The sequence below is a fragment of the Cervus canadensis genome, chromosome 22 (genome assembly GCF_019320065.1).
Source record: "Cervus canadensis isolate Bull #8, Minnesota chromosome 22, ASM1932006v1, whole genome shotgun sequence".
In the NCBI taxonomy this organism is placed as follows: domain Eukaryota; kingdom Metazoa; phylum Chordata; class Mammalia; order Artiodactyla; family Cervidae; genus Cervus; species Cervus canadensis.
Genome location: NC_057407.1, coordinates 398,383 through 410,740, shown reverse-complemented (window position 1 = coordinate 410,740; position 12,358 = coordinate 398,383). Strand labels below are relative to the sequence as shown.

Genomic DNA, 12,358 nt, shown 5'->3' with positions numbered 1-12,358 from the left:
TTAATGAGTTAAGGCAGTTCTCTTCTACTCCTGATTTTCTACAGGTTTTTATCATGAATATAGCTGATTTTTGTCAAATACTTCTCTGGATCAATTAATATGATCCTATGATTTTCCCCTTAGATTGTTAGATATGACAGATTTCATTGATTTTCAGACACTGACCCAGTGCACACCCAGAATAAACCCCACTTTGTATACTGTGATGTATAAACACATGGTGTATAATTGTTTTCATACATTGCTGAATTTGGTTAGTAAACTTTGGTTGAGAACTTTTGTGTCTAATTTCATGAGAGACATTGCTCTGTAGTTTTCGCTTGTCTGACAAATATGGCCTCATGAAGTGAACTGGGAAGTTTCCCCTAAGCATCTGTTTTCTAGAAGAGATTGTGTAAAATTGGTCTTAATTCTTCTTTGTAGAGCTCTCCAGAGAAACCATGTGGCCTGGAGAGTCTTTTCCTGGAGTCTTATAGTCATGAAGTCCATTTCTTCAGAGGTTACAGGACTATTCTGTGTATTGACCTCATCTGGGCTGAGTTTTAGCAGTTTGTGGTTTTCCGAGAACTGGCCCATTTCTTCTCCATCACAGACTCTACAAGCATGAGGTCATGTTTCTCCATTCCCTTCGAGTGGCCGTGGCGTCCGTGGGGACACAGCCCGCTTCACTGCTGAAGGGGCTTGTCTCTTCTCTACGCCTTCGTCATTCCTGCTGGAGGCTGTCGGTTTCACCAATTTCCCCCAAGAACCAGTGTCTGTTCCATTAGTTCTCTCTGGCGTTTTCCTGTCATGATTATATTTTTTGCTATCTTTTATTATTTCCTTCCTTATACTTGCTTGGGGTTTATTTTGCTGTTCTTTTCCTAATTTTTTGAGATTTTGAAACTTTTCTAATTTATGGGTTTATTGCTATACATTTCCCATTCAACTCTGCTTAAGTTGTAGCCCATATATTTTGATATGCTGGTTTCGAGTCTTTCATATTTGTTATGGTTAGTATTATGGCCCATGATACAGACTATCTTGGTCTCATGGGTGCTTGAAAATATATGAATTTTGCTGTTGTTGGATTATATGTCATTTGGACCCTTTATATCCTTGCTGATTTTCTATCTATTGCTGAGAAGAGGGTGTAGGACTCAGACTCTTATCTGAGACTGCTTCTGCCCCATCAATTTCTGCTCCACGGAGGTGAAACCGCTCTTCTTCGGTGCAGACACAGCGAGGATCGCAGTGCCCTCCTGGTGGACCGATCCTTTCATCAGGTCACACCCTCCCTTGTGCCTCGTGATTTTCTTTGCTCTGAAGCACTCTATCTGATATTAATGACTGCTCCCATGGTTTTTCGGATCAATGTTTACACGATGTATCTTTGCTCACCCTTACTTTTCACCTGGCACTGTATTTGAGTTTCTTATAGACAGTGCAGCTCTGTGCGTGTGTATGTGTGAGAGAGAGAAAGAGATCTTCCCTGTCAGCCTCCAGTGTTCATTGGTTTATTTAGATCATTTACCTTTAGGATGATTACTGACAGCCAGAGCTTAAGTCTACCATTTCATTACATATTTTCTGTTTGTTCTCTCTGTTCCTCCTGTTTCTCTCTTCTCTCTTCCTGTGGGTTAAACATCCGACTTATTAATAGTGTGTCTGAGTGACTGCTTCATCTAACTTCCTCAGCGGCTGTGCTGTGTAATATCACAACACACACATAACGTACAACCTGCTGCTACTGACGCTCAACCCCCCAGAGTACGGTCTGCAATCCCTACTTCACTTACATTCCCTTGTCTTCTCCACTGTCTACAGTCTGCTTGGATATATGCAGACTGTATATGTGTATATATATATATATATATGCATTTCTGTACATGCATTTGTCTCACATCTTAACTTGTTATCTTAACAATCAAATATGATTTTAAAAATTACTGTGACAAAAGATAATCTTGTATTTATCTGCATTTTTAACTTGTTCTCTGTTATTTCTTTCTTGTTCACATTCCCAAATTATTTCTTTTATCGTTTTCTCTGCTTCAAGAACTTAGTTTGCCACTCTTCACAGGTACACTGGGCAGCCACAGCTTCTTCCAGCTCTCTGTGGCCTGAGAACATCATTTCCTCCTCACTGCTGAAGGACAGCTCTGGTGGGTGCAGCATTCACGGCTGAGAGTCTTCTTTCAGGACTTGGCATCAGACCACTCACTTCCTCCCGGCCTCAGCGATGTTAGACGGGGCTCCGTCACGCATCACATCAGTGTCACGAACGCCATCTCCCCTGACTGCTTTCAAGTCCTGTCTCTAGTTTTCAGAGATCTCACGACTGTGAGGGGCGGTGCAGCTTCCCTTGGGTTTCCTTTGGAATCTGCTCGGCATCTGGGAACAGAGCCTTGACAGCATGTCTGCACCTGCCTGGTTCCTCTGAGAGCCTGGGGCAGAAAGCGCTCCCCACCAGCTGCTCACTGGGGGTCCTCTGGCAGTGCCTGGCCCCGCAGTGTTCCAGGTGGGAAGGCATCTCTGGCCTACAGGCACCAGGGGCCCTGCTGGCCAGCGGCTCACGGATGGTCCAGGTGGGAGCAAGGACCCTCTCTCTGGTCCGCAGGGCGAAGCGGTCCTCCCAGACCAGTGCCCCTGACTGCCCCACAGTCCTGCTGGGGCAGGACCCCCGGTGTGCTGCTGAGCCACGTGGGGTCCTCACAAGAAGAAACGAGTCTCTGGCCCCCAGAAATGAAGAACACTTCTTGGGGCCACGTGTCGGGGGCCACCCCCTAACCTCCAGTGTTGCTGGGGGCTCCCTCTTAACCTGGGGGAGCAGGAGCCCGCCTGGGCAGGCGTCTGCCACAAGCGTGGGCCTGAGAGGCCGTCCCTGGGAGGGCACGTGAGCACACGGGCCACCCCGCTGCTGCTCCTCCTCTCAGCCCTCGGGGGCTCGCAGCGTATCCAGGGCTCCCAGCTGCCCCTGGCAGGGAGCAGGGAAGGGGAACCTGGCCATGCCCCCCCCGGGTACTCCCTCTCTGCAGGCTGCAATCTGCCTGACAGACAGCTGGGTTCATTTATTTCTGCTTCTATTAATTTTTAATCCCATCTCTGTTGATTTAATTTTTTCAATAAGCAAAATAGCAACATGGTTCAAATGTCAAACTACTTATAAAAAATATGCTCAGAGACGTCCCTCACCCACCCTGTCTTTTGAGCCCATTCCCACTCCTTGCTTGTAGGGAAAAATCTTAGTTTCTGATTTATCCTTCTTGAGTTTCTTTTTGAAAACTGAGGAGTTTCGAACACCACTGTCGTTTTTCTCATTTCAACAGACGCAAGATTTTGGCCTCAGAATCTCAGCCAGCAGTTAATCATTCACAGCCCAGCAACTTAAAATCTTCGTAATCTGCATGTTTCCCTTTCAAAACCCCTCAGATGCCTCTCGGATTCCATTTAAACCCACTCTCTGCTTTCTGCTCAACTCCTCCATCTGTTGAGTCACTTGCCTGCTTTCCCTCTTTAAATTCTACTGAGGCAGGTTTTTTCTGACTTTCCTCATGGTTCTCATTCTTCTTTCCATGGTTAACACATCTGAGAGTCATCCAGAAGAAACAGGGCATTGCCTCGACTGGAGTCTGCTGTGAGACCATCTCTGTGAAGCGGGTATGTTTCCTAGGAGGCCCCTCCCTGGAGGGTGGTCACAGGAGAGGGCAGGAACACCCTGGACAGCGCCACCCACGTGCTCAAGGTCACATGCTCAAGGTCACGTGCTCACCATGGGGTGGGTGGGGGGGCGTGCTCAGGGCACCACTGATAGAACGGAAGACCTCCAGAGTGCTATTCCAGGGTCGGGGGGAGACCTGCCGCCTCGCACAGCCCGCGGTCCCCACAGTCTGGCTCACTACCCCCACCAGCCCCGAGCATCCGGTGCTTGCCACATCGTGTTTACCTGACGGCACCTGACATTCTCGTCAGAGGCCAACAGCACGTGCTCAACGTTTGCCCGGTGTGACCCTCTGAACAGGAGGCAGGACGGCCTCTGTTCCTCCTGGGAGAACGGCAGGAAGCCAGGCCCACAGTGTCCACAGGGACAGTCCTCCCAGAAGCGGGGCAGGCTGGAATTCCGTACACCCCAAAGCACCTCACGTAAAATGTGCTTTCTTGAGACTCTCACTCGGGTGAATAAGCCAACCTCCCTCTGCTTGAGCTGAGAAGCCAGGACCCTGTAACTCTGAGGCCTCTGAGACCGCTGCAGACATTCATATTTACTCAGAACGGCTCCAGGTAAGATGCCCCCAGGAGCCCCGGTGTCCCTGCAGAACACACAGCCCCACGTGAGCCCCGGACAGCACCGGCTGGCTGCCCGCCGTGGGAGCAGAGCCTGCCCGGCCCCACGTCCACTGTCTGGAGGGGGGCCTGAGCTGCTGCTGACGGAGGTGGGATGGCCTGCCCTCTGCAGGGACCTGCGCAGGGCCTGCTGTCCACAGAGGGCCCTTCCCACCACCTCTCTGCTCTGCATCCTGTAAGAACGGTGTCCTGACCTGGCGCTCCGCAGGGCCAAACGACCACGTTGGGGCAGAGCCAGGGCAGGGGCCGGGGGACTGAGCTGGGCCAGAAGAGGGGAGAGGGACGGGCATACCAGGTCCGAGCAGGCGACGTCCATGGCGGGGCGAGGAGGCGCAGGGAAGACAAGGCCGTGAGAATCGTGCACGGGGGCGGGGCGTGGCCACCGGGCCAGGAGACCATCAGAGTGACGCCCCTCATGCGGGTGACAGACGAGGATGCACGGTGCAGAGGAGGAGCCAGTTCCGCCATCAGGAAACGCGGGGCTGGATGGGGCGCGGGGACCCAGAGGCCGGGAGAGGAACGAGCCGGGAGACCTGGGCCTTTCCTGCAGGGGCATGCTCCCAGGAGACTGTCCATGCGGGATGCGGGCCCTTCACACGGGGCTGCTGCGGGGGCCTCACACGCCTCCCACACTCACCACCACATACCACACAGGCCGAGCCATCCCACAGAGTAACCAGCGAGGACACAGGGGTCACGAACTCTGCTCCCCAGAACACAGGGCCGCGTTCCGCGGCTCCCCGGCTTCTCCTGCCCAACGATGCCGAGTGCGCAGTGGGTCAGACGGTGTCCTCAGGGCAAGAGCTTGACCTTCCCGCCGCCCCCCGCCCACCAGCTCCCAGCTACTGGGAGTCCAGGATGACCAGCTGCAGTTCCAACGCCCCTAAACAGGTTTCCACCATCAGTGTCTAAGCTTAACAGGAGACGTAAGGAAAAAAGAGGAGCTTGACACAGCCAGTCCCTGAAGCTCTGTGCACAGAAGCTGAGAATGTCAAGGTCTGAGCCTTCAACAAACAAGGCCGAATTTATACTGAAATACAACAGCAATAGCTCCTATTACAGAAACAGAGCTGTCCGCGGAGAAGGCCCGCCCGGCCTGCCCCAGCCCTCCCCAGCCCCTCCGCCTCCCCCCAGAGCCCCAGCTCCTGTCATGCGAAGGGCTGGTGTCTAAGCATCTCCACAGGGCTCCTGGACGCTTTCAGTAACTGCCCACGACCGGGCACGCAGACCCCTCTTAGAAGGGCCTCTCAGCACAAGCAGGAAGTCTGGACGTAACCAAGGACGTGGGGCAGGCGGACGGGATGCTGAGGACACAGCAGAGGAGGGTGGCCCGCTGCTAGCACCCCTCACACGCTGGCATCCCCCAGACACCGAGGGCACCGGAGGGCAGCCATGGAGCAGGCAGCGCGCTCTCCTGCCCCACGGCCAGGCTCCACGGAACAGGCTGCAGTCAAGCCCACGAGACACCGCCAGCCTCAAAGCTCCAAACCGAGACGGAGCCTCCAGGGGACGGTGGGCACCGGGGTTTGGCCCTGGGCTCAGGCGCAGGGAGAGCCACACACTCACCTTCCAACCATCCCCTGCCACGTTCTCAGGCGTTCGTCTGAAAATGCCATCACGATCAACAAAGCAAGCCCCCCAAACAGTGAGCAAGTTACAACCGGCTTTCCAAGGGTCGCTGTGGGCCTGGAGGGGGCAGGTGTGGTGTCTCCGCGTCTCGTTCACTTCAGAGGCCCACCTTCAGGAAAGCAGGATGGGCTGCTGATCGCCGCCCCCGGAGAACCAGCAACCACATGAGGCTACTGCACGCGAGGCCTCCTCCCAGAGCAGCCCGCAGGGGCGAGTTCCCTGGACCCCCAGGACCCACCTGCCTCTCCAGGCGCCCCAGCTGCTCCTTGCAGAAGGCGTCGCGGCGTCTCAGCTCTGCCTCCTGGCTCTCCAGCTCCCTGGCCTGTGGGGAGAGCAGAATCCAGTCAGCTGTTGGCGACTTAGGAGCTGAAGCCCACGTGGAACCAGGCCACCACCTGCCACCCAGGGAGGGCCCTGCGACACCGACGCGGGCAAGTGTGTTCCCTGCATCGGCCGGGTGCAGGAGAGGGACCAGACCCCAAGATGACGCACAGACAGAGGGGCTTCAGCGCAGCCCTGAAGCTCAAAGCCACAGGGGGCGGGGGGCCGGGGGAGCAGGGATCGAGTCTGGGCAGATGGGGCCTGGACGGGAGCTGCACGGCTCCCAGGCTCACAGCATGGAAGCACCGCACACACGTGCCACCAAATCACGCCCGATGTCCTCCTCCTGCTGAGCATCTGCGTCTGGGGCCAGGGATCTGAAGGGAGCAGTGTGGGAACCCAGCGTCCCAGGTCTGGGGGGCAGCTGCCCTCAGCCTCCTGACGGAGCAAAGAGAATGGCTGGTGCACAAGGCCGAGGGCCTCCCAGGGTCACGGCAGGCTGAGGCCTAGCTACCCGGCCAGCCCCTCCCGACCCTCACCCAGCCGGAGGACTCTCAACAGCCCCCCGACCCCGGGTCGGGCGGGGCAGGTACTTGCGCCCTGCTCCTCGCAGGGAGGCCGTGTCCCCGGAGCCCTTGGGCCCTCCCAGGTCAGGGACTCCAGCCTGCCTCCGCCTGAGAACCCCGAGGCCAGGCCTGGCGCAGGGGCTGCAGAAAGAGCAGGCGACAGCACCCAGACCAGCGGCCAAACAGGGACCAGGCTTGGAGGACAGACGACAGAGTCCACAGCGGGCTCGCAGAGGCCCCAGGTCAGAGCAGAACGTGAGCGGTGCTGCCATGTGACACGCAGACCTGAGAAGCAGCAGGGGGGCGGGGTTTGGGGTGGGGCCCGGGGAAGGGGTGGGGCCCCAGTGAGGGGGCAGGGTCCGGGGAGAGCGGGGCCCCAGGCAGGGGCGGGTGGAGGTGCTGGCCTCATGAGGCTCAGATACCAGCGGACAGAAAACAGGCGACTGCAGTGGCCAGGGGCTCGCAGCATAGTGGCCATCTCCCTAAGGATGCTTCACAACTGTCTTCTGGGAGAAAGCACTGAATAAAGCACACTCTGCCCAACATGGAAGTAGAGCATCACCACTGTGCAGGCCTGCTCACAGGTCACGGTCCCTCAAGGGGGAGGGAAGGGCGGGGATGATGCGTGATGCGGTCAAGGGAGCAGGTGAGCACACTCATGCACCTGCTCTGCTCCAAACAAGCGGAGGAGACAACCACAGGGGCCAGGCCGTGCTCACAGACAAGATATGAACGTCCAACAGAGCAGACAGGCGCAAAGGCTGGTGAGGCTGAAGCCACAGGTCTGGGCAGGGCTGGGTAGGGGGCCAGCTTCACCCCCAGAGCCCAGGGCTCCCCCAGAACAAGAAGCTGCAGTGAAAATCCTGGGGATCCCACGTTAGGCTGTGGTTCTCAGTCTGCTCGGACTTGCCTTCAGCCCAGATGCCCAGGCTCCAGGCCCGTGCACCCCAGGCCATACCTGGGCAGCGCGGGACGGGCCTGTACCGGGGCAGGTGTAGGCCACCATGAACATGCTCAACAACGAGACAAGAAAACAGAGAAACAAAGAAAGGCCACAGTCAAACCTTCAACTCAAAACAAGCCTGCAAACCAAACTCCAAACACATGAGGAAGTGTAAGGTCAGAAAGGCTGTCGGCAAACCAGCAGTCACTGCAGATTCACGTGACAGGACACTGATACGGGACTTCTAAAAACTTTTTATTATGTAAAAATGTGTTACTGTATTGAAATAATACTAAATAAACCCAGATAATACAATAATATTAACATATATTGAATAATATAAATGTATAACTTTTAAAAAGCCAGACAGTCATCATTAAGCATCGGATGATAAACGAGGGCAAATTCTGCTTTGTCTCTGGTGTCCACCCTCTGTCCCCCAGGTCCCTACAGCAGATCACCCCACATTCACACACTTCAGTATTTCTCTAACAAATAAGGACTTCTGTTTTCCTAAACAGAACCAGCAGCATTGCATACCAAAAAAAAAAAGAAAGAATTACTTAACATTATCAAATATTCACCCACTGTTCAAATTTCCAGTTGATAAAGGAATTTAAACATGTAAGTTTAAGGTGTTTAAAAAGGTAAATGAACTTCTCATTAAAAAAGAAGAATTAATGAAACAGGCAAGCCCCCACACAGGCAAATATTATAAATTAAAATTCCTTCAAAACAAGGAGCCCAATGTCTTAAGACAAGCCCCAAGCTGAGGGCAGTAGAGGAAATGAGGAAATGGGGGCTCAGCAGAGAGATGAGCTCCCCAGGACACCGTGACGGAGGGGCTGGGAGACGGGCAGAGCACAGAGCTGAGCCCAGGGCCCCGTGTCTGCTCAGGATGGGGGCGCTGGGGGGTGGCAGCAGAGGAGGGCGGGGCAGGGGGTCTGAGCAGATGGGGGGATGGGCGTGGGTGCTGGAGGAGAGGAGGGGAGGAGAGGGAAGAAGAGAAGAGCCCATACAAGGTTGCAGGAATCAGGGATCGTGGCCTCTGAGAGGGTCCCCAGGGTCCTGGGCCCTGCACTTGGCCCGGAGTGACCCCCAAACCCTGACACGTAGCGGTGGCTGGGCGAGAGGTGGCAGGCTCCAGGGAGGCTGCAGCCGTGGTCCCGGTCCAGCGCCCCCCACTCACCCACAGACATGGAGCCCACCCACCTGGGGTCACGAGCTGCCTTCTGGGGATGATCCCACAGCGCGGAGCTGAGGAGCCTCGGCCCAACAGCCTGGCGGGCTTGGAACAAGACTACGGCCGCAAGAGGCCAGGGCAGGGGACGAGCCATGACCAGTGCAGCCCCACAGCCACTGCAGTCACACGTGGTCACTGCACTGTCACACGTGGTCACTGCACCACCACACGTGGTCACTGCACCATCACACGTGGTCACTGCGCCGTCACGCGTGGTCACTGCGCGGTCACGCGTGGTCACTGTGCGGTCACAGGTGGTCCCTGCGCCGTCACACGTGGTCACTGCGCAGTCACACGTGGTCACTGCGCGGTCACACGTGGTCACTGCATAGTCACACGTGGTCACTGCACCGTCACATGTGGTCACTGTGCCATCACACATGGTCACTGCAGCGCCACACATGGTCACTATGCCATCACACGTGGTCACTATGCCATCACATGTGGTCACTGTGCCGTCACACGTGGTCACTGCAGCGCCACACGTGGTCAGTATGCCATCACACGTGGTCACTGTGCCGTCACACGTGGTCACTGCGCGGTCACACGTGGTCACTGCAGCACCACACGTGGTCACTGCGCCGTCACATGTGGTCACTGCGCGGTCACACGTAGTCACTGTGCCGTCACACGTGGTCACTGCACCGTCACACGTGGTCACTGCACTGTCACACGTGGTCACTGCTTAAAACCACTCAACGTGTGACTTGTTATCTGTCAACAATTAATATAAAATGCAAACCAAATAATCTTACCCTTAAAGAAAAAAATTCCACTTTGGATAAAAGAAAAGAAAAAGGAAACCCTACTATATGCCACTTATCAAAGACCCAGCCCCCCCACACCGAGGATCTCACAGAACAAAAGAAAACCCTTCACTGAGATAAATACATAGTGTGGGGCCCACTGTTTTGATTTGTTTACGCAAAAGGTTCGGCATTCAATCAAAAATTTAAACACACAAAACAATAAAGATGTACCACAAGAGGAAACACTCAACAAAGCCAGCTGCGACAATGGTCCGGATGCTGAAGTTAACGCAGAGGGACTTTAAAATAACTATGATTAACACGCCGGAGAATCCAGCAGGAAAGGGTGGGCACCACAGGGGAAGCGGTGGAGACGTCCCATGGGGAGGCAGGCACCCCCCTCACCCCCTCGCCGAGGCCAACAGCCCCTGCTGGCCCAAGACCCTGTCTCTGACCACGGCCTCTGACCGTCTGGCGTGGCGTGTCTGAGTGTGCAAGCCCTGAGGTCTCCCTGAGGGCTGCCTGACCCAGCGTGGGAGGCCTCCAGCTTCCCAGGAAAACGTCAGCAACTTTTCAGAGCCTCCTACGTCCCTCCTTTCTCTAGCTTTTCTTCCTGAGCTTTTGGGTTACCCCACTGTTTGCACCAAACTCTCCCCCACCTGTCAGGCAGCCACAGTGTTCAACAATGGGCTCTGATGGTTCACAGCAAACACCCCCAGGGGAAAGGCTGCTTCCACTGGGCAACCTGAGTAACAGCCAATAAGGCTAGCCGTGTGAGTGGGGTCCTCCAGGAAACCCCCAAGCAGGAAAAAGGATGCTGACCTCTGGGGATGGGGCTTTGAAGGACTCCAGTCCTTTCCCAGTCGGTTTTGGGCTTCCCTAGTGGCTCAGATTGGAGAAGGAAATGGCAGCCCACTCCAGTGTTCTTGCCTGGAGAATCCCAGGGACAGGGTCGCACAGAGTCGGACACGACTGAAGTGCCTTAGCAGCAGCAGCAGTGGCTCAGATAGCAGAGAATCCGCCTGCAACGCAGGAGACCCGGGTTCAATCCCTGGGTCGGAGAGGTCGCCCGGAGAAGGGGATGGCAGCCCACACCAGTATTCCTGCCTGGAGAATTCCATGGACAGGAGTCCAGCGGGCTACAGTCCGGGGGGTCAAGAAGACTCAGACACGATGGAGGGACTAACACACCCACACCGTCCTCTTCTGCCCAGGCTGCTGGGCTTCACCATGAACGTGTGTGCTGGTTTTCAAGGTCACTGCTTAGCTGGGGAGAGGAGGATGGGAATAGGACATTTTGAAATGCCACAAGGCTCGCTGTCCTTACTGAGATTCACCATTTTTTCCTGACCTTCTGGATGGCTACAAGCCTTTGGTCAATTTTCAGTTCTGAAAAAAAAAAAAGGCTCTGAGCACCTTCATTGCTTTTATGGAAGAGAGGGTCTTCAGAGGTCCCTCCTCCACCATCACTGACACCACCCAAACTATAGAACAGAACAAAAGGGAAATGCGGGAGATCGTGGTTCACTAGCAGACTGTGGACAGAGCAAAGAACCCATGAACACGGAAATGAGTCATTAGAAACTATTCAGATTGAACAGAAACAGACAAAGCATGAAAAACAGAATGAAACAGGGCCTCCAAGATCTGCAGGGCAGTACCAAACGACAGAGCACACGTTTATCGAAGTCCCAGTAGGAGAAGAGAAAGACAGGCAAAAAGATGAAGAGATAAAGGCCAAGAATTTTCCAAAATTAATTAAAGGCCACAAATAGATCTGAGAAGCTCAGAAAAATCCCAGGCAGGGCGCTTCTGTGAAGTTCTTAAATAATTCCTGAAGTAACTGAACATTTTTTGAGCATAGATTGTCACAGTCTTTTTTTAAAAAGTAATTTTGAGAATAACTACTAAAAATGTAACCAAAAAAGGCACAAATAAAAAATCAGTAGAGAAGATAAAACGAAATTCTAAAATATACTGATTCATCTCCACCCTCTCCCTCGAAAAAATCTACAAGGAAGTAGCAACAGAGGAACAAAGGGCAGATGAAACAAAGCAAGCAAGTACCAAATGGTGGGTTTAAAGGCACGCACACCAAGGATCACACCAAACAGACTTACCCCGTGAGCTTCCTATTGCTATTTCAAGAATTTACCAAAACCTCAGTGGCTTAAAACAATACAGATTGATTCTCGTACAGTTCTGGAGGGCAGAAGGTTCGGGGGTCTCATTCAGCTAAAACTGGTGTCAGCAGGGCTGCTTCCTCCTGGCAGCTCTGGAGAAGACTGTTTCCTCACCTTTCCCGGCACCCAGAGGTCGCCTCTGCTTCTTGACTCCTGGCCTCACGGTGCCCGGACCTCTGAGATGGCATCACGCCTCCTTCTCTGCCTCTCCTGTCTCCCTCCTTCCTGATGAGGACACTGGGCTCCCCAGGGTAATACAGGGTCCTCTCCCCGTCACATACTCTTAAGCCAGTCACACTGCAGAGCCCCGTTCACCAGGAGAGAGGACATTATCACAGGCCCGGGGGTCAGGGTGCAGACATCTGTGTGGGCCATTATTCTGCTCACGACACACCCCCACG

The 12,358-nt window shown here is 54.4% G+C and overlaps 1 protein-coding gene across 11 annotated transcripts in view; it reads right to left on the bottom strand.

Moving 5' to 3' along the window:
* CHCHD6 (coiled-coil-helix-coiled-coil-helix domain containing 6) overlaps nt 1-12,358 on the bottom strand; it is a 100,293-nt gene that overhangs the window by 17,840 nt on the left and 70,095 nt on the right. For 10 of the 11 annotated variants that reach the window (XM_043443077.1, XM_043443078.1, XM_043443080.1 and 7 more), the window contains one exon: nt 6,191-6,274. In XM_043443077.1, the coding sequence (XP_043299012.1) occupies nt 6,191-6,274 (84 nt within the window). Of the gene's footprint in view, nt 1-4,615; nt 5,511-6,190; nt 6,275-12,358 lie in introns of those variants that run through there. The other variant, XM_043443085.1, reaches the window with a different exon arrangement.